At 49.2% G+C, this 21,942-nt stretch overlaps 1 protein-coding gene across 2 annotated transcripts; it reads right to left on the minus strand.

Moving 5' to 3' along the window:
- Positions 1-1,838: 1,838 nt before the first annotated feature.
- HBEGF (heparin binding EGF like growth factor) lies at positions 1,839-16,129 on the minus strand. 2 transcript variants are annotated; one of them, XM_047731351.1, is made up of 6 exons: positions 14,697-16,129; positions 14,313-14,486; positions 10,295-10,469; positions 4,721-4,876; positions 3,616-3,706; positions 1,839-3,274 (listed from the first exon to the last, which is right to left on the minus strand). In XM_047731351.1, the coding sequence occupies exons 1-5, from the start codon at positions 14,740-14,742 to the stop codon at positions 3,634-3,636; spliced, it is 624 nt and encodes a 207-aa protein (XP_047587307.1). In that variant the 5' UTR covers positions 14,743-16,129; the 3' UTR covers positions 1,839-3,274; positions 3,616-3,633. The 2 variants fall into 2 exon arrangements, with proteins under 2 accessions (XP_047587307.1, XP_047587306.1); XM_047731350.1 differs by having other exon boundaries at positions 10,295-10,472; positions 14,697-16,117.
- Between the last annotated feature and the right edge of the window lie 5,813 nt (positions 16,130-21,942).

Genomic DNA, 21,942 nt, shown 5'->3' on the forward strand with positions numbered 1-21,942 from the left:
TGATAAGACATCTCACATCTTCTCCCATGAATTTGTAAACAGGGGGCAGGGGAGGAAACTCATAGGCTTTAAGATCCCTTTCACACGAGCTTCTCACCTTAGTGTTATTTCTAGATGAATACGGGAAGAGAACACAAATCTGGGCCAAAGAACTCATCTGGAAGGTAACTTAGCTGTTAGAGCGAAGGCTTGGATAGTTGAACGCAACTGAGGTGATGCCTGAAGAGTGTGTGGCCCAGGAGACAGGCTTAGGGAGCACTCCATGACTGTCCAATATTTATTTGATTATTAGCCTAATAATGATTGTGATGAACATTATAAAAGAAAGTATGGCAAAGGTGGCGAAAGGGAAAGCCCATTGGAGAAGAGGTAGGGGCTTCTCGGCATGGGAAGGCCAGATTACTGCTAGCCAGTCTTGACAAGTGGCTGCAAGTTCAGAGGCTCCCAGAGCCACCATATCAGCCAAGGAGATGCCTGGTGTGGGGGTGGGGGAATGGGGAGAGATGCTCCCAGCAGCAGCAGTGGCAGGAGAGAGCCCGTGAAAGGCAGGAAACCCAGAGGCCGCAGGAAATATTAGTTGGAGAAACAAAGCGTGTTTGAAAAGCTGAGCCTGGTGTAAGACAGAAGCAGGAGAGGGAGCCCCGTGAAAAGTTTGAAGTGACATCTGTCCTATTTTCTCTGATTACCAAAGTAATATACTGGTACTTTACAGAGCTTTATATAATGTAGATAGCAAAAGAATCCCCGATCCGAGTTTCGAAAATCTTTTTGTTGCAGTTTAATCATGACCCAAGCGGAAGGCAGTTGCTTAACCGAGTGAGCCACCCAGGCACCCAACAGAGGCCCTTCTTTAAACCCAACCACACTCCTACGGCAGCACTGGATCACATACATGTCCACTTGCTGGCCTCTGACAAGATTCTAGTCATTTCTTATGTTCATTCATCCATGTGACAAACATCGAATCCCCACAATCTGGGATTGGAGTAATGTACACGCCCTTACCTTCATGAAGCTAGCATTCTAGCAGGAGGAGACAGTCAACAAAGAAGAATATGTTAGTGATGATAAGGGCTATGGTGGGAAAGAAAGCAATGGAAGGAGAGTAAGAAGAATGGGGTGGGCGAGGAATGTGCTATTGTCTAATAGGTTGGTCAGGAAAAGGCTGCAAGGCAGACAAGAGCTGGGTTACGTTTTACATGATGGCTCTGGCTGTTCTGTTAGAAATGGGCTGCACAGGAGCAAGGTGGAAGACAGCAGACCCAGCCAGAGATGACTGTGAGTGGGACCAGGGTGATGGTAGGAGCAGTGATCAGCTGTGGCTGCATTCAGTATATATTCTAAAGGTAGGTGTGATAAGGTCTGTAGACAGATTGGTTGTGGAACATGAGAGGGAAGTCAAAGGGCCCTGTTTCCACCAGGGACAATGCTTCATTGCATAGAGAGCACAGGACCAGGCCCTGAGTCCAGAGTCTATTGACCAAATGGGTGGACGTCTTTCCTGATTACAGCTGGCCAAAATTCCTATGTGAAAGGTTTCTTTTCAGTTGTCTCAGAGGTGGTATAAGATAAATCCTAAGACAAATAATTGCAGTCAGATTGCCCATCCCAGCTCTGTCACTTACCAGCTGTGTATCTTCAGGAAAGTTATATAACCTCTCTGAGCGTCAGCTTTCTCTTCTGGAAAAATGGACAATGATAGTACCTCCATCACACTGTTGCCTGGGATACCGTGAGAGCATACGTAAAAAGGCCTGGCATAGAGTCCAATATCCACTCAGGGCTTAGGAACTACCTCTGTTAAACCAGTTCCCAGATAAAACAAGCAGACAGAAGTCTATGGAGTAAGGGTTATCTTTATTTGAATTGCAAAATATAAATATGAACCAGGTTTGGAAATACAGGTTGTAACAGTTCAGAAATGGCACCAGAAACTTCCAGAAGGGACCATGACAGCATACCTTTTTAGTTTTCGGTGAGGTGGGTGGGTTTACACAAAAGCCCTCCTCACCTCCAAACTCTGTAGTAATTGGTAGATCATCAGTCAACAAGAACAGTCGGCTCCAGTGTTTCCTGCTCCTCCTCAGCCTTTTTTTGTTGCTAAAATCTTCTCTAGATTATCCTCTGCTGCACTGACCCCCACATGGAGTAGCACCAGAAGAATGGCAGGAGTAAGAGAAATGTTTCGACACAGGGGAGAGGGAGTTCCCACTCTGTGGGCCTGGGGCCGTCGGGGTTGAGGAGTCAGGAGAGCTGCGGGCATGGAAGTCCAATCTCTTATGAGATTTGGCAGGGACAGGACACAGGCAAACACCAATATCTGTCGGTATGCTTGGACGTCAGCACCTTGGGCTTTCAAAACACAAACGGTAGACAATATCGCCTAGGCAAGACCGCAGTCCAACTCATAGAGAGGATCTGACAAGGTTAACTCCTTTATCTTGACTCTACTGACCTCCCGCTGTGGTACTGCGATTGTGGAAGATCTTCGGAAACGTGGACAGAGAGCATATTACCCCAGCATATTACCCACCTTGGAGTTGTGGCAGAGGGGTGCAACGCTGAGCCAAGTGGTGGGGTATACAAGGTCGAGGGCCAGGAAATCGCCAAAGTAACAGACTAGGCACTTGAAATATTATTGTTAGATTGTTAAAAACTAAATAAATTAACATACATAGAATAAAATAAATATATAATTTAAGAGGCATTTTACAAACAAACGAACAAAAAATAGTTGTTACTTTTCCATCTGGGTAGAAGTCCCAAAATTCAGAGTTCTCGGGCTTGTTGTATTTCACAGTTAGCTCGTCAAATCCTGCGCTAGAGGCTCCAAATGGCCGATCCCTTGGTGGCCGCATGAGTTCATGGCTTCTCAATCTTTGTTACTTTCTTCCCATCCACAAAGTTTTCTTTCATCCTCTCCTTCTTCTTTTTTATCAGTCAATGATCCTGGAGCATATGGAATTTAACTGGCATCTGAATCCAGAAGGTAATTGTTTAAACGAACTTATGGGGATACGTGAAGTTTAGAGGAGGGGAATCAGAAGGGCACGAAGGCCTCTCGCTTTTGCTTTCTTCTGACCAAGATCCCATTTTGACATATTCCATTTGGCACTTGAAGGCTCTGGTATTTCGGCAAAGCAATTATGGGAGGCCCAATCTAGACAGCAACCGGGAACGAAGGAGTCTTCCTGACTAGCTGTGACGTACTTTCCCTCTGCAGAGTCTACGATCAGCTGTGCCTTCTCAGAGGTAGCAGTCGTCCTGCAGATTCCTAAAGCACAAAAGGAAGGCATGTAAAGCTGGATCCAGTCTTAAGAGGTCTTAAGAGTCTCTCAGATCCAGTCTTATAAAGTAGGGAGCTCATCTGGGAATGGGCAGAAGAGGGGACAAGGATGGGAGAAGCTGTGGTCTCAGGCATCTCTCTCGGGTATTTCTCTAGCAATTGTCACCCCAAGTGGAGATGACCCACTGGAAACCTTTTTGAAAACCATTCTGCAATGGGACTCTGACTCCATAGTAGCCTGCCCCCCAACCCCTAGGTCAAGAGAAGAATTCAGAATGTCTTGAAGGGAAGATGGTGATGGTGCCGTTGGGCAAACAATGGCCCATTACCTTGAGCACAGGTCTCTCTCAGTGGGAAGTAGTCATGCCCAACTTCACTTTCTCTTCACTTTCCACATCATAACCTCCTCTCCTATGGTACCTGGAGGAGACAAGTTTTGTGAGCAAGCTCTGCCTGATATGACAGGATGCAGGTCCCAGGGAAGGTCCTTCTAAAGGACACTGCCATGGTAGTTCCCTCCATTACTTGGAAAAGCCAAGATGGTCTAGCAGGGGGCGCCTGGGTGGCTCAGTGGGTTAAGCCTCTGCCTTCGGCTCAGGTCATGATCTCAGCGTCCTGGGATCGAGCCCCACATCAGGCTCTCTGCTCGGCGGAGAGCCTGCTTCCCCTTCCCTCTCTGCCTGCCTCTCTGCCTACTTGTGATCTCTCTCTTCTGTCAAATAAATAAAAATAAAATCTTTAAAAAAAAAAAAAAAAAAGATGGTCTGGCAGCCCAACAGACCTCTGGTCAAAGGCCCGAGTGCCCCAAGGAATGCCTGTCTCTAACAGCAGGCTATAATTTGCTGAGAACTTTGACCTCATTTACATGATCCTCATACTATCCTTATGAGGTAGGTAGACAGATTCAATCACTGTGAGATTATAGCCCTCAGAGAGACAAGTAACTTGGTCCAGGACTTACAACAGATGAATTACACAATGTGGAAATGGGCAGAGTGTTTGGTAGGTCTCCCCCAGTCTAGAACATAACCTGGACTGGAAGTATGGCCTGAGGTTGAGATGCCTCAGAATTGAAAGGCTATATCACCAGCCATGCTGTGTCTATCAAAGCACACACTAATACCATCAAAACACAGTGCAAAGGGAATGAACTGTTGTGAAGAGGTAGAGCCATGGGTGGGTCACTAGGCCTGCTATGAAAAGCAGGACCTTCGACGACCTGGCAATCTTTGCCCTGGGCTCTGGACCCTGGACTCTCGGCAGGCCAGAGAAGCTAGGTTCCTAGAGAACCTGTACTCAGGAATGTCAGTCAGAGTCCTAGCCTGGAATTTGGGAGGTTGGAGGGCTCATGTGATGATCACAGACAAAAGACCCAGAGGGTGGAGGAATGGGAGTGATTTGCAGAAAGAGCCTGCAGGGGGCCCCGATACTCACCTAAACATGAGAAGCCCCACGATGACAAGCAGACAGACGGACGACAGCACCACGGCCACCACAGCCAGGATGGTTGTATGGTCATAAGTATATAAGCGATTTTCCACTGGGAGGCTCAGCCCATGGCACCTCTCTCCGTGGTAACCGGGGTGGCAGCTGATTCAAGACAGAACAAAGTGGAGATGAGGTTAGTGGTTTGGCCTCTCTCTACAGGCAATGGGCCTGCTACCTGAGGCCATTGCCAGCTCTCACAGCCTCACAGCCTATCAGTCCCTGACCTTAATCCCCACCCTTCCTCTATCCTTCTAGCAGGAGTCTAGGAAAAGGCCAAAACTCCTCTGAAGGTTCTGTGGTTTTCCTCCCCATCCTTCGCTCCCCCTGTCCATTCCCTCTGGTTCTCTGACTCAAGATTCCTGCTTCAGGCAGGGGAAAAGTGAGGGAGGACTTGAAGGTCCAAGCTACATATATTCCATGTGTGGATTATTTATTACATGTGTATTGGAACATGCTGTTTAAGCCCCTCAGAAGACTTAGGTCTGTGAGCCGACAGGTTGAGCTGAGGGGACTGAGTATCACTTCCTCTAGTGAGGCCCCTTAACTCTGACCCAGAAATAAACCCAGCCTTCTCCACCACGGCGTCCAGCCCTCAGTTCCTCTCAGCCACGGCCCATCCTATTAATAGGTCCTGTTCCTTTGCCAGGAGTCATTTTTCTCAAGTTCCCTTCATTTAACTCCCAGCTCCCTCTGGGTGCAGGGCCCACTTCGAGAGCTTCACATCAACTTTTGGCCTCTGAACCTTGGGCTATCTGGCCTCCTCCATCATAGGACAAAGCAAACAAAACCAAGGTAACTTCTTCTTGCCCAGCTATCTTGCCAGAGCATGGAAAATGTCATGGAAAACAACCCTCTGACTTTTCACACCAAGAAATCAATCAGACAGCAAATGCCTCTTGTAACATAAAGCATTTCCTCGAAGCTCTGAGGAAGACTTGGAAGCACTTTCGGTTGAACAAAACATTCATGTCCCTTCCTGCACCCGAGCACCCTAGAGGCCCTTTGATGTAGGTGGCGGCCCCCCATGTTACAGAAGGGCAGAGCTATCCTCCCCATGGTCACTCAGCGGAGCAGAAGTGTGGTCTCAGTTTGTCTGACTCTGAGCTCAGTGTGCTCCCCAATCCCACCCACAACCGCACTGGCACCATCTGCCTGGAGCCTCCAGGCCACTGGCTTGCTAATGGAAGCACCGAGAACCCTATTCTGAGCTGTGCCTCCACTGGGAAGCAGGTCGTGCATGTGGTACCTCAGAGCAAGGAATCCCTTCTTGGCAAGAGGCACCCCGGAAGTGGACCTTTCCGGACCTGGCAGCAGCAGGGGGGCCAGGCCACCCCTGACGAGTGCCAAGCACCTCTCCCTGCCTCAGCTCCTCCTGGGTGCTTTGGGGAACCATCCCCCTGCAAGACAAATGGGGGTCAGTCCCACAGACACACAGCAGGGCAGATGACTCCATGCCTCCACTCTTCATGAATCTGTTCCCTTGGCCAAGATGGGCAAAACAACCACCCCCATCCTGACAGGATATGGAGGAAGCTCTCAGGAGTCCCCCTGGAAAATCACTTATGCATAACAGTTTACAGTTCATAAGGCCCTATCCCTATCTGCTAGCTCAACTGAGACTCATAACATTGGGTAGGCAGGTACAGCCCCATTTTACAGATTGAAAGATTAAGATTAAGCATCAGAAGATGTGATTTACCAAAAGTAGCACAACTAAGAAGCAACAAGACTAAGACTAGAAACCAGTCCTAGCAGATTCCAAATTCATGATTCTTTCCATTCTGAACAGCGCAGATTACCCCAAGGAAACATATCTGATGAGGTGAGAGGTTCCTGGGGCTGTCTGACCCTGGTCTTTGACTTATTATTATTAACTTGAATAATAAATAGCAAGCATTAAAGGCTTACTGTGAGCCAAGTACTCTGTGCTAATTGGTTTACAAGAATCATTTCACTTCATTTAATCTTAAAAACATCTCTGTGAAGTAGGAGTTAGTCTCCCCATTTTAAAGATGGAGAGACTGAGGTTTAAATTCTTAGCTAATTTGCCCAGGGTTACGCAGCTAGTGAGAGGTAGAGCCAAGACTCAACCCAGCAATCTAGATGACTCTTTCAGAGACTATGCCTTCCTGGGTTAGGGGTGGGGGGAAGGGAAGTTGAAGCTGAGGCTGTTTTTCACTTCCAGCCACCACTCAAACCCCACAGGTAGTTACTCAGATGATAGAAATAAAGCTGGTCTCAGAGTCCCGCAATTCCGTTACATAATCCGTCCACCCCCACCCTGAGTCAAAAGGATAATAATGTAAACATCCTAATATTACCCACCTCCCCCTCCCTTTGCAGATGACTCCTGACTTCCCCAGGGAAGGAGGGGGGTGAGTACGTTCTAAGCATCCCGGGGAGGGGACAAGATCATGTGTCTTGCTCAGAGCCAGCAACCCACCAAACTGGAATGTGTCCCTCCTACAGATGTTTGCTACCTATTTCAGAACTTGTATTACAATGGGAGTAAGAACCCTCTAGGGTCCAGAGACTCTTCCAAGCAGGGTTTCTCTGCCCCTACTTCATGCCTTGCTGCTATTTCTAGCCAGGTGATCTTGAGCAAGTTACTTTTACCTTTTCAAGCTTTGGTTGACTTGTGTAAAACACATTATTAATAAAGACCTGTTTCACCAGAATATTGTGAAGATCAAATGAGATGTTACACTTAACAGCCCTTAACAAAAGGCCAAGTCCCACATATGTGTGAGTTAATATAAAATAGGAATCCAGAGGGGCGCCTGGGTGGCTCAGTGGGTTAAGCCGCTGCCTTCGGCTCAGGTCATGATCCCAGGTCCTGTGCTCGCTTCGGCAGCACATATACTAAAATTGGAATGATCCCAGGTCCTGGGTTCGAGCCCCACATCGGGCTTTCTGCTCAGCAGGGAGCCTGCTTCCTCCTCTCTCTCTGCCTGCCTCTCTGCCTACTTGTGATTTCTCTCTGTCAAATAAATAAATAAAATCTTAAAAAAAAAAAAAATAGGACTCCAGAGGGTACTGTCCTGAGGAACAGGGCCCCGGAGTCTGATGGAGAGAGAAGGGGGCTCACCATTCCTTCTCAGCATCTGGCCAGGGAGGCCAAGGGAAGGCCCCAGGCCTGTCTCTCTTCCAGCTGAGTTCTCCTCAGCCTGACTGCCTCTAGGTTTCCTCCGGCCACAGGAAACTTTGCAGCCGGTTTCTGGGTCAGCAGCCAGTCAGGAGCCCCAGGAAACGGCTCTCTGAGGGCAAATTTGACTGGTGACACAAAAGGGTTTTCCTGTAAATGATGGCTGCGGAGGACTGGTTTAGGAAGCCAGCTAGCCTCAAGCTTCTCAGGGCAGCGCGGGCACACCCTGGCTGGCAGTTCCAGGGTCTAGAGGGAGGGAGGAGCAACAAAGGGCCCCAAATGTAGGCGCCCAGCTAGGACACGTCCCCACACCAGGAGCTCTGTGTCTTCTTGCTGCACTCTGCCCTGAGTGCCAAAGGCCAGAGGCAGGAGGTAGCCAAAGCTTAGACACAATCCAGCCCCTAGAAAATCTGCCTACGAAGCAGAGACAAAGTCTTCAAATCAGATTGCTCTGCTCTTAGGCTGGTAAAAGCCTTAAGAGACCTCGAACATAACAGCTGTCCTCCATGAAATCCTATTCAAACTCTTTAAGGACAGATAAGGAAGAGGGACACAAGCCAACAACACCCAGTACAGCCTGAGGGCATGAAAAGTTATGCTGGACTGGAAGTCAGGCACCTGAATCCTTGTTCTGTTTCCATCCATTTATTTAGCTGTTGATCTCAGGCAAATCACTTCCTACTTCCTGGCTCTAGTTTCCTCACCTTTCAACTAGAGATAGCAAGTCCTGCCAACTCCCCGCCTAGGGCTTTTAAGAATCCTAGGACATGACTGTAATTCCCCATTCCCTAGAATAGCTGGTACCAGGTAGGTACTGAACATGTACCTGCTGGGCTCAGCTCATAATAAAAGTTAATTGGGAAGTTATGGGGTAAAAGAGAGAAGGCATTATCACCGTTAGGACCACCTTGGCCCTGGGCAACCTTATCTACTGGCTTTAGCTGGTGGGTCAAGCCCAGCTGTCCAGGATAGCAGCCTTACAAAGGTTCTCAGCCGAGCAGTCCAAGTCCATCCACCAAAGCCCTGGGTCAGTTTGGACCAGACAGAATCCTGGCCTCAATCCACCTTGACTACCCTCAGAGTCACGGTCTCCATCCTGTGCTAATGATGGCGTTTCACAAATTGAAGACAAACATTTCCTACCCTATCCCAAGACCTTGGGAAGAATACTACTATGGGGACTGTCTATGTTACTCCAAAGCAACTCCCTCTAATACCAAGGTCCTGACAAGGATGTTATAGGGGAGGACACACAAGTGTTCATGGACATGGTAGAAAGTGACAGGTCTGTCTGCCAACTGCCAAATACAGGGCAGCTTTGCTATCTGAGATCAGATAGGACAAGGAGGGAGCTTTAAAGACAAGGGATTGGTACTAATCCCAGTAGAAGAGATGCCAGGCAGCCAACCTTCTTGACGGGTTGAGAGGTGGTACACAGCTAATAGCCTCCCGGCCCTGTCCAGAGCCCAGGTCTCAGAGTCTGTCTCTCTACAGAGGAAGAGAGTGGACATTTGTAGTCGAATGTGGGTGTTGGCCCCAGGCACAGCAGCAATACGATGCCTGCCAGAGAGAATGGCAGTACTGTCGTCCCCAAAGGGGTGCCAAGGCAGCCATTTGCTGGGCTTGGCCTTAGCAGAGTAGCTGAGGAACCCAGGGCCCCTCCGCCCAGGGAAAGGGTGGTGCTGCCTGACCAGGGGCTGATGCCTACTGGGTTGGGTTCCATTTCCTGTTAATTTTGCACAGAGGACATGTTCTCCCAATCCCATGGCCAAAAGGCCAATACCCACTATGTCCCCCGACATCCTGGCCCTTGTGGGGATGAGGAAGAAGAAACGAAGGGGCTTTTCCCTGTTCCCATGATGACTGCTTTCTGTATAGTCCAGCCATGCCTTCGAATCAACCCACGCATGCTCTCATATGAGTGCACATATGTCCGAGCACAGACACATCTGCACAGCATGAGTCCACATGCACCTCAGGGCTTGGGAAAGGAGGCCGCGGGAGCTCCCCTCCGCCCGGGAAGCCTACTCAGCCGTGTGTTCCACTGGCTTCTCCCATCTGAACTAGGGCCTGAGGTAGGACTGAAGGACCTGCCTTCAGGTATCAGCTCTCCTAGCCACACCCTTGCCCGAACAAGCAGGAAATGTCCCTAAGGATGAAAAAGCGTCACAAACCTACACCACAGGAAATTACATCCCATGCGGGGGAGAGCCCCTTCCGCTGACTAAAAATATTTCCCCTCCTCCCAACTTCCGCCTGAAGATTGAGAAGAAACTGGGTAGAATTATGAATTCAAGGAACAGTGACAACGAGGAACAGCCACGTGACTGACAAAAAGTGTGCTGAGCACAGTCAGCCAGGGAAGGGACACTCACATGCAGGATGGAGCCCGGAGCTCCTTCACATATTTGCATTCACCATGGATGCAGAAGTCCTTGTATTTCCGAAGACAAGGGTCTCTCTTTCTCCCTAACCCCTTGCCTTTCTTCTTTTTTTTCCCACGCTCCTCCTTGCTGGGTGTGGCCAGAGCCTGTGGCTTCGAGGAGAAAGCAGCTGCAGGAGAAAAGGACTCTGTTAAGTCTTTGACTCTTCCTAGGGGAAAGACCCAGAACAGCACCTGTCTGGAAGGAATACGCACGCTCTGATGCCACCCGAAGTCAGAGGACTGGGGAAGGCCCCCTAGCTCAGTGCCTCCCAGGGGGCTAAAGGAAGACTAGGCAGAACCACCAGAAAGCAGTGGAGGAAACAGAGGCTACAGGGGTCCCAGGGAAGGCATTTCTCAGGCTCAGTTTAAGAATTTCATTCGAACAATGCTAGCTTCTGTTAAGTAACTGCCGCTGACTGGGCAGTTCCAGCAAGCTCTCCCCCACCCCACTGTCCATCCCCATTGACTCCCCCACGCCCACTTGGTGCTATTTTGGCCTTAAATCAACCTCATTTCCTGATGTTGCACTCAGTGACCCACTTGCAGGAAGACAGTGTCAGAGATAAAAATTGCTTCTGGAGAAGGTACTTGGAGGGGTTTTGGCGGGGTGAGGGGCTCCTAAAATAACAACAGTGTCCCTGTCCAGACAGCCCCCTCTGAGGCACCCATTAGCACCAGGTTACCATAAGCCCAGGCCAGAGCCAGGCTTAGGGACTGCAAGCAGGCTATCCCTGGTCAGGGCCTTGCTTTTTCGACTTCAAGCAGAATATTTACCTGGCTCTGTGTCCTTTGTAGCTCACTACTTCTCTCAAAGGTCTATTACATTTACTCCTAAATGTCCTGTTTATAGCTCTCTAGGATGGATGAGTATAGTGTGTACATGGGGGCAAAAGATGGAAAGTAAGGAACTCCAGAAGGAACTGGAACAATGATGACTCCCCCCATTCTTTCCACACTTCAAAGGGGGGAAAAACAGCCTCACACAGACATCCAGCCGGGACAGACCATGGGCTACGCCCATCAGCCCATCAGGGGTCTGACGCCAGTCCTCTTTCCCCTGCTCCCAGAAGAAAAAAATGTGCCTGCTGCCCATAACTGTAGCCACGTGTCTGGTGTAAGCACGAACATCATACATAAGACTGGAGACCCAGGGTCCTCAAGCGGGAAGTAACTTGAAAGAATATCATGGTTTTCCATTTTCAGATGAAAAACTTGAGGTCCCAAAAGGCAGTGATTTGGTAAAGGTCATGCAGGGTTGAGATCTGAAATGTCTCCAAACTGTGGAAAGAACCAAGATGCCCTTCAACAGGTGAATGGATAAGGAAGATGTGGTCCATATACACTATGGAGTATTATGCCTCCATCAGAAAGGAGGAATACCCAACTTTTGTAGCAACATGGACGGGACTGGAAGAGATTATGCTGAGTGAAATAAGTCAAGCAGAGAGAGTCAATTATCATATGGTTTCACTTATTTGTGGAGCATAACAAATAGCATGGAGGACAAGGGTAGTTATAGAGGAGAAGGGAGTTGGGGGAAATTGGAAGGGGAGGTGAACCATGAGAGACTATGGACTCTGAAAAACAATCTGAGGGTTTTGAAGGGGCAGGGGGTGGGAGGTTGGGGGAACCAGGTGGTGGGTATTGGAGAGGGCACGGATTGCATGGAGCACTGGGTGTGGTGCAAAAACAATGAATACTGTTACGCTGAAAAAAAATTTAAAAAAAATAAGTAAAAAAAAAAAAAAAAGAAAAGAAATGTGGTCTGTGGATTCCATATCCAGTGCTCTTTCCCAATATAACCAAACTGCTCACACACCCCTGTCCCTTCCCCTGGATAAGTCTAGAGCACCTGGGATGTTGAACCAGGAATGAGATAATAAATGGGCTCTGAAGTCAGCAGACCTGTGCTCCAACTTCAGCTGTGTGATTTTGGGCAAGTGGCTTAATCTCTCTGAACCTTGGGGTTCTCAGTAAGTAGTGGCTAGCACAAGTTCAATCTTAGAGGATTGCTATAGGATTAAGCAACCCACAAGAGCACAGTGATTGCCTAGAGCACAGTAGGTACTTAATAATTGGTAATAGTTATTAATTTTAGATGATAGGATCCCCAGACCTGAAAAAAAAAGAGCTCTCACCAAGCAAAGCCAAGAGAAGGGAAAAAAGGCAGGTGCCAGTAGTGCCCCAGTCCCGTTCCCTCTGGTGTAGACCCAAGTCCCTTCAGAGCTCAGATGGTGAGGCAGATGCTCAGAAAGACCAGAGCTGTGGTAAAACTGTGGCAGGAGGGGCAAGCCAACCAGAGAGGAAGAGAGTGACAGGGTGACAGCGACGCTCCTGCCAGGGACAGGGAGCAGTGAGTCAGGTTCTGCAGAGGTATGAGGAGCAGCCGTGTGGGTGGAGGGTGAGTCACAGCCCAGCTCTGCCCAGCCTAAGAGGAGAGGGCTTGGAGAATCCAGGTTGTTCCGGCCAGGGGTGACCCAAGGAGGCTACAGGGAGAGGACAAGGGGTGGCAGCTCAGGCTCGGCTTGGGAGCAGACCTTTGATTCATACAAAGCAGAGATAGCACCTAAGGGAAGCTCTGGGTAAGGCAGGGCTGGAACAGGTGGGTATCTTTCCAACCAAATTAGTCATTCTGGAGCTCCAGGTCTCAGTCCCTGCTCCACCCTTAAGAATCACTGCAGGTGGCTGGAGGCAGGCAAGTGGGCAATGCTGGAGGCTCTGGGCTCAACCACAGGCACATCTGCTATGGTCCTGCTGTGGTCATGACGTCAGCACCTGCACACGAGGGTCGTTTCTGATGAGTCTGGGGAGACCTACAGTTCAAATCTCTCCATCTGTCTCTGTCTCCCTCTCTTTCCGTCCCCCTAGAATATATATTTTTTTAAGATTTTATTTATTTATTTGACAGAGAGATCACAAGCAGGCAGAGAGGCAGGCAGAGAGAGGAGGAAGCAGGCTCCCCGCTGAGCAGTGAGCCCGATGCGGGGCTCGATCCCAGGACTCGGAGATCACGACCCGAGCCGAAGGCAGCGCTTAACCCACTGAGCCACCCAGGTGCCCCCCCCCCCCAGAATATTTTTGGTCAGACAAGGACCTACACCACCCCTGCCCCCCAACACACACATGGTAGGTCTGAGATCTCTGCTCAGAGCCCCAGAACCTAGAGAGATTTAGAGAGTGAGAGATAAAGGGAGAGGGAGAGAGAAGTGGAAAGAGAGAGAATTAGATGGAGAGGAAGGGACGAAGGAAGTGTCTTTCTCTAAACTGGGAGAGTAGGAGCCTGGAGATGAGACGCCAAGGCTTGGAGGATCCCACCTGGCCCTTCATCCCTTCTCTCAGGGACTCAGGGTGCTTCGAAGTCTCTAGGCTTTGGGTAGGATGTGTAGATACCCTGCATTTCATTATATCTCCCTAGGGACACTGTGCCCACTGCTCATAGGCTCCCAAGGAGGTGCTGGCCTCACCCCCCTTACCTGGGGGACCAAGAGTTCTTCATTGCCCTCTGTTTCTCCAACCTGGAGACAGGTGGAGAACACTGCACACCCCTACTATGTTCCTAGGCTCTCCACATCTGTCATTTTATACATAATAGTCATTTGATGGAGGAATTAAGACTTGCACCCATTTTTATGTAGAAACTCTACGGAAAGCATCCCAACCATTCCTCCTTGTTCCTTACTCCAGCTTAGCCCAGAGGACTGTACAAGACCCCAGACCCCTTACCTTCTCCCTAAGCTCTAAATTATCCAGAATGGCAGCAACTCGACATGTGAGACTCAACAGCAAGAAATACAGTGGGACCCACATTTCAAGATCCCCGAGTAAGCTGGTCAGGCTCAGCAGCTTTTCCTTGAAGTCCTCCATGAATATCCCCAACCCATAAGCACGCCCAAACAGCGGGAAGCCTCGATCTACGTATTCTTCAATTGCCCAGCGCGGGCTCGAGGATGGGCAGCCCTCACACCCACCTCTTAAAAGGTCCAGGTCTGTCTCTTCTAAGTTCAGGACTTCCCTGCCCCGGCCGCCTTCCGGGGCCAGTAGCTGGTCTGTAGATTCGGTGGGAGAGTCCAGGTTGCCGGTTCCAGCTGCCAGCCCTCTCCGAAGCCGCTCCAGGCTCTCGCCAGTCACCAACGCCGAGAGCACTGCGGGCGAGGGGCGAGGCCGCATCAGACCCCCCTCTCCAGACCCCCGGTCGCCACGCACCAATGCTGGCGCCCGCCTGCCAGGGAGCACGGGCCCCACCAAGTGGCCCGCGCTGGGGTCGCTGCAGCGACCTTCCCCGGTGCCCCCCAGCACAGTGTCCCCCAACCCCCGCCCCTCCCCGACCTCGGGGGCGTCGGCAGCTCTCTCACCTGCAGCCAGAAAGAGCTTCAGCACCACCGACGGCAGCAGCTTCATGGTCCTAGACGCGGCGGAGGCGGCGAGGCAGCAATCACTTCGGAGGCGGCGGCCACGGGGCGCTGGCACGGGAGCCGGGGCGGGCGGAGCGCAGGAGATTCGGCCGGTTTCGGTGTGCCGGCGGCCTCTGGGTGCAAGCCTAGCAGGGACCTGCGTGGAGCTGGCGGCCGCTGGGCGTCTGTCTGCTCGCTCTGTCCGTCCGCCCGCCCAAGCCCCTGGTGTCTCAGTCAGGCGAGCCACCGGCCGCCCGCAGGTCCCTCAGTCGACTGAAGGCTCCCGGGAGCGCGGCTGGGAATAAGGCTCCGGGAGGAGCTGAAGCTCCGCCCCGCCCCCCCTCCCCCCTCCCGCGCTGGGCAGCTCGCCCGGCTCCCGGCGCCGGCCGCGCAGCCCCCGCAGCCCCCCACTCCGCGGGCGCGGCGGTGGGGAAGGGGGCGGGAGTAGGAGGCTGCGCTCACATATTTTGGGACCAGGCCAGGGTCCCGCTGCCTGACTGTGGGAAGGAGTGCTGACCGGCAGGTGGCGGGGACCAGTTCCTACCTTCCCCAAACGCTTGTCGCGCTGCAGCCTTGTGACTGCCGAGCTGAGCTCTGTCCTTGGACACCCCTCGTTCCTTCCCCCTGTTCCAGGCCTGGTCCCCTCCAGCCATCCCTGCTCCACACCAGGGATCTGCACCCATGTCACCTTCTGAAGGGTAACACTCGCGTCTTTGCATAGCAACACAGAAGATAGTAAATAATTAATTCATGTATCATTTAAAAATTGGACACATGAATGCCAGCAGGTCTCCCGAGCCCAAAGTAACGGGAGTTGCAGTTGCAGGCACTTGGTATCAATCCAGCAAAAGCAAAGGAAGTTAGTATTCTAGCTGCTGGAGTGGCTTCCCTCCACATTTCTTCCAAGGAACACAGTCTCAAAACCATTAAGATTTTTGAACTATGGATTATAATTCCCAGGCTTCTGGGATCAGAGAGACAATGGTTGTGCAACGTGCCTCATAGTATTCCATCTTGGAACACCCTTCTTCCCCAACATCAAAACTGAGACCCTCTCCCATAGGAACCAGCTAGCTAGCCTAGGTTGCTATGTTCAACAAGTGCCAGGAGACTAATGTGTTGCTCCTCCAACCTATGTATTTTTCCAGGGGTCTTCTGCTGTCAATGTTCTGACCCAAAGAAATGACTCTCCCAGTAGATATTTCAGCTCCCAGAGACATGCTGGGGAGGGAGTTGTGTGACACAGGGCTGGGTTGGCATTCAGAGCCCTCAAATTGTGCCAAATAGAGCTGCTTGCCTGATTCAGCCCATGTGTAGAGATAAAAACAGGCCTCCTATTTATACCCAGGCTATCCCCCACTGTCTCTCTCCATCCCCACTTTTGCAGGGGTCTGCCCTCTTGACCTGTTCCTACCAACCCTTCCCAGGCCTAGGTTTCCATAGTACACTGGAATTCCTACATACCTAAGTTGGAATCCAGACCTGGCTGCTTCCTGAACAAACTTGAACAAGATATTTAATTTCATTGAGCCTCAGTTTCCAAATCTCTCAAATGGAAATAACAACAATAATAAGGCCTACTTTGTAGAGAGCTTTTGGAAGATTGAACGAGGAAACTCCTATAAGAAAACAGTTAGTACAATTCCAGGCGTATTATAAGCTCTCAATAAAAGTGACCTATTATCTTATTATCACTAAGCATCCTACCTTGACTATTCTGTTCCCTTAGAGCCTTTTCATCTCTCCCTTCCCGCCAGGTCTGAGGCTATATGTTGTCGGTTGGACTGGTTTCAGGTGGAAGCTCACCTGTCACCTATTTGGCCAAGTGCCACTGTGGGATTATTCTTTTGGGTGATCACTAGTACCTTAGTGGATGGTCACCACCCAGGCCACACCTTTGTTCTCCCTCAGCAACCGCCTGACCACCTCCTTCCCCCAAACAAAACCACTCTGGGATCAGGGCTCTCCTTGGGGGAGGGTGGAGGGAAACACTTCCTGACACACAGCCAAGTCACCCCTTGCCCCTACCTGCCTCCAGGGTCACACCCTGCTTTCCTGTCCCAGCCTGCCTCTCCCTTTGCACGCTCCGTCTTTCCGCCTTCTCACCTCCACATCAGCCTTAGCCGCCCCATTCATGGGGCAACTCCAAGCTTTCACCACACCTAGGAGCCTCACCCCACCTCGGTTTGTGTGTCAGCCAGGTTTTACGGGAAGGGCCTGGAAAAAGAAGACAAAGACCTGGAATGCTTTTGGGACAGTCATTTCCCCTCTCAGAACCCGGGGTGTCCTCTGATCAAAGAAAATAAATCAAAATTCAGACTGGGTTCATTCCATTAGCTTATTTATTCCACAAACATGCAATAAATGCTTTCAGGCACAAGGGACGCAGCAGTAAACAAGGCAACCAAGAATGTGCTTTCATGATGCTTCCATTCTACAGAAAGGGAAACAGGCAACATATTAAGTAAATTTAAAAAATGAGGAACAGCTACAGTGCAAGTTCAAATGCAATGATACACTATAGGGGGAATGTGTCCCAGTGCTTGGGATGACACTTTAGGTGCAAACTCGTCTCTGAGCAGGTGATGTGTAAGCCGAGTCCTGAATAAGAAGAAGGAAACAGACTTGTGCTCATCCATTGCTAAAGCATTCCAAGCCACATACATAGCGCACCAACTGAAGTGGGAACAAAATTGGAGGATTCAGGGAACAGCAAGAAGGCCAGAAAGCAAGGAGGGTTATAAGATAACCTTGAAGCAAAGGCTAGGGACAGAGAACAGAGGACCTTACAGGCTCAAGTAGGTGCTGGAATTTATTTCCTATCACTGTGGGCATCAAATGAGATGGTGATGGGAAAGCACAATTATGCAGGATTTTTTTCATGTATCCTAGCCCCCCCCAACATATGCACTGGCTCTCTGGCTGTCAAGTGCCCGGTATACTCCTAAAGAAGCAGAGTCTAAATGGGCCACTCCAATTTCCCCAACTGTCTATGGACCATAAGCAAACTGAGGCTTGAAGACTCACTGGCCCTGGGCCACCAGTGAGTCACAGAGGGCAAATCCAGAGCAGAAACCCTGGCATCCTGTTCTCCAGCCCTGTCCTGGGTTCCCTAGCCTCTGGAAAGACAGTCTTCATGGGACACTGAGTGTCATTGACTCACTGCCAGGCCATACGGACCTTAATCTGGGGAGAGAAGCCAGTGGGGAGGAGGTGGTGGAAAGGGGTACTGGTCAGGAGAAGAAAAGGGAGAAAGGGACTTGGAGAGGGAACCCACCGGAATCCCTTCCCTAATGTGGCCAAGATGTCTATGCCAGCAGATTGGTTCGCCCAAACCTGACTCTGCATCAGCTTACCTGAGAATTTATTAAAGATAAAAAGATCCAAGCCCCACCCAGTCCTCCTAATTCAAAACCTCCTGGGGTGGAGCCCAAGCCTTTATACTTTTGTTGGTAATTCTTTTTTTTTTTTTTTTGTCAGAGAGAGAGGGAGAGAGAGCGAGCACAGGCGGACAGAATGGCAGGCAGAGGCAGAGGGAGAAGCAGGCTCCCCGCCAAGCAAGGAGCCCGATGTGGGACTCGATCCCAGGACGCTGGGATCATGACCTGAGCCGAAGGCAGCTGCTTAACCAACTGAGCCACCCAGGCGTCCCTTTTGTTGGTAATTCTGACATCAACCCGGTTCAGAAGCACTGGTCTGCGTAATTAGCTAGAATAACTTATCCAGCATCTGAACAAAAAGTGTGACTCTCTGGGGTAGAGGGGTTTAGATAATGTCGCTTGTCCTGTGCTCAACACTTCACACACATTATCTTGTATGATCTTTACAATTGCCCTAAGACTAGCTATTCTTCCCATTGTAAGGTCTTGAAGCTAAAAACAGGTATGTAGCAGTCCAGGTCACCCAGCTAGTGAGAATCTAAGCCTCGATTTGAATTCCTCCCTTCTTCCTGGGCTTCTGTTCTTGAGCTCAACACTGCCGTTAACAAATGGATGAGACAATGGCTGCCTTCTCCCTGCCTCTACAGTCAGTAACACTGTCAGCTTTGCTGAGGCTCAGGGCTCCATCTGTCCTGCGGGAGGCAGTGATAAGAATCGGCCTCGAGGCCGGAAGACTAGGTAAGACAGCAGAGCAGCTAGTGAAATTGGTATACCCTTGTGAGCCAGACAGCCAAGGGTTCAAATTTTGAATATGCTATTTGACTTATTTATTTATTTGTTTGTTTTTGCTTTCTAGCTTAGGACCCATTATTCAACTTCTCTGACATACAGTTTGCTAATCTGCGAGACAGGAATAATAATAGTAGTTTTTACTATAGGGGTTTGTGATGATTAAATCAGATCATGTGTGTAAAGCAGAATATGATGCCTGGCACATGGTAGGTGCTTCCTTGGTGACAGCTGCTACTAAGAACAAATGCTTCAAAAAAAAAAAAAAGAAAGAAAAGAAAAAAATGCATGCACACACACACACACACACACAATCCCCAAATGCTGCTTCCTTCTCTCCTTCCTTCTCTCTCTCATTTTTTCTTTCTCTCTTTCTCTCTCCCTCCTTCCCTTCCTTTAAGTGGGAAATTTTAAAATGTGACAGCCATCCTCATCTCTCTGCTGGGAGATCATCATGCTTACGATGAGATGGTAGATCTCCAAGGCCTCCTGGAATTTTGAAAACCTTTACCCAAGACAGCAACCCTGGCTCAGAGTTCAGAGAGTAGCAGGTGTCCCCTGGGAGAGGGGATTCCGCCTCTTTCTCCTTCCAGTGTACCAAGAGAAGGAGACCTAAAGCTCTGCTGGCTGGGGAAAGGGCACCTCCCTTGAGGGTACTTCTGTCGTAGGGTACGATGAGCCCAGAGTTACCGAAACTTGAAAGCTGAGAGTTACGGAGTCATGGTTCCTTGCCCTAACCTGCCTTCATCCCCACTCTCTATCCCAGCTTGAGCCCAGCAATCAAGCAGTTTTGGGGTTGCAGCTGGATTTGTACTCAGATCTGCCCTTTGGAACCCCCTTGTACCGCCTATGCTGCCTGGGCTTTCCTGGAGGTCGTGCCAGGTAACATTTCATTCGCACTCAGGGATGAGCAGGACTGCCTGTCTGATTGCCCGGGCTCGGGACCCATTTGAATAGGATGAAGACTGGGGTGTGGAGGGGGGTTAGGGGAATCAGGAGTCCCTGTCATTCCCAGATATTGAGGAGGGAATATTTATAATGTGCTTGGCTCAGACCTGGATTCCTAGCCATCCTCCTCCATTTCTGGGCCCATTTCTGTGACTTTGAGGGATTAGCAGGACTTTACCGCTCTGGCCATCCGCTCACACAGATGGCTGTCTGTCATCAGGAAGGGGGCGAGTGATTCCTCATTCAGCCACCACACAACCATCTCCCTCTTTAAGCCTCAGATTCCTCACATGTAAAATAAGAGGCTGAAGCACTATTCTGTGTTCAGGCACTGGCCAGTAAATGTCCCTCCCAAACTGTTTGCAGGCCTGCTGCTGTTCAAAGTCCAGCAGAGACAATACCATGACAACCAGCAGTGCCTGATCTGTGAGGCATGATAACCTTTCTCTCTGTGCCTCTTCGTCTCTCAGTGTGGAGAATAACAATCTACTTAAGGGGTTCTTGTGGCTAAGGAGATGGCACCTGTGAAAGCTCTTGGCAAAATGGAGAGTCCTACATAAATAGGTCAGTACTATTGTTACTAACTTCTCTAGGGCTCAACCTTCGAATGAGGTCACATCAAATCCTGTACCAGGAATGTGTAAGTTCGGGTTCTCTTAGAAATGCAATCACAGAGCTGCAATTTAAAAATTTAACCTTATCCATCTGCTTTTTTTAAAATAACAGAGCATTGATCCAGGACAATGATTCACAAAGTAAGAGATGCTGCCCCCTAGGGGTCATTATGGGAATCTGTGGGGAGTTTTTGGTTGTCCAAAACTAGGGAGTCTTCAGGCATTTGGAGGAAAAGATGTCAGGCTCACACATTTAAAATTTGCTCCCCAATTGTCCCATATTCCACATACTTTTGAGTGTCCTTCCAGACATTCATATAGGTGATAAGCTTGATTATAATCACTTGAGCCTAGAATCATCTCTAATTACCATTAAAATATAGAAAGAGTTTTTTAACACTGACTTTCCCAAGAATTGAATTAGCATGAACTGTTCATTTTGGTGGTATCTGAGTTCTGAAACAACACACTTGTGTCAGTATTTGTAGGTGTCACATTCAAAGTAAGTCTGAGTAGGTGTAAGCAATGGGCTTCTTCATTGAGATTTCTAGAGTCATTCTTGAGCAAGCATTTGCATATTCAAATAATGTTATTTTATTTAAGAAAAGATTTTTTTAATTTAAGTAATCTTTGCAACCAGTGTGGCATCTGAATTCATGATGCCAAGATCAAGAGTCATGTGCCCTACCAACTGAGAAAGCCAGGTGCCCCTATTTTTTTTTTTTTTAAGATTTATTTGTTTAAGAGAGAGAGAGTTAGAGGGAGAGAGAGAGCAGGGGAGGGGCAGAGAGAAAGAGAGAATCTGAAGCAGGCTCCATGCCCAGAGCAGAGCAATGTCCACACAGAGCTTGATCTCATAACCTGAGATCATAACCCCTACCTCTATTTTATTTTTAATCACTTTCTCTTTTCTATTAATTAGGGCATTGACTTTCTTTAAAGAGTAAATGTGCAATTATGGTGATTATTTTACAATATATACAAATATTAAATCATTATGCTGTATACCTGAAACTAGTATTATAATGTTATATGTTAATTATACCTCAATTTTAAAAAGTGAAATTAGGAGTGCCTGGCTGGCTCAGTTGGTAGACCGTGCGACTCTTGATCTGAGGGTCATGTGTTCAAGTCCCACATTGGGTGTGAAGCCTGCTTAAAAAAAATAGAAGGTGGGCGCCTGGGTGGCTCAGTGGGTTAAGCCGCTGCCTTCGGCTCAGGTCATGATCTCGGGGTCCTGGGATCGAGTCCCGCATTGGGTTCTCTGTTCAGCAGGGAGCCTGCTTCCCTCTCTCTCTCTCTGCCTGCCTCTCTGCCTCCTTGTGATCTCTGCCTTTCAAATAAATAAATAAATAAATAAAATCTTTAAAAAAAAAAGGCAAGAATAAAGTATATAGAATTGTATCTCTATAATTACTTTATTTTTTTTAATTCATATTTTTGAAAGTTTATTTATTTAAGTAATCTCTGCATCCA

This window comes from Lutra lutra, chromosome 5 (genome assembly GCF_902655055.1).
Source record: "Lutra lutra chromosome 5, mLutLut1.2, whole genome shotgun sequence".
NCBI classification, from domain to species: domain Eukaryota; kingdom Metazoa; phylum Chordata; class Mammalia; order Carnivora; family Mustelidae; genus Lutra; species Lutra lutra.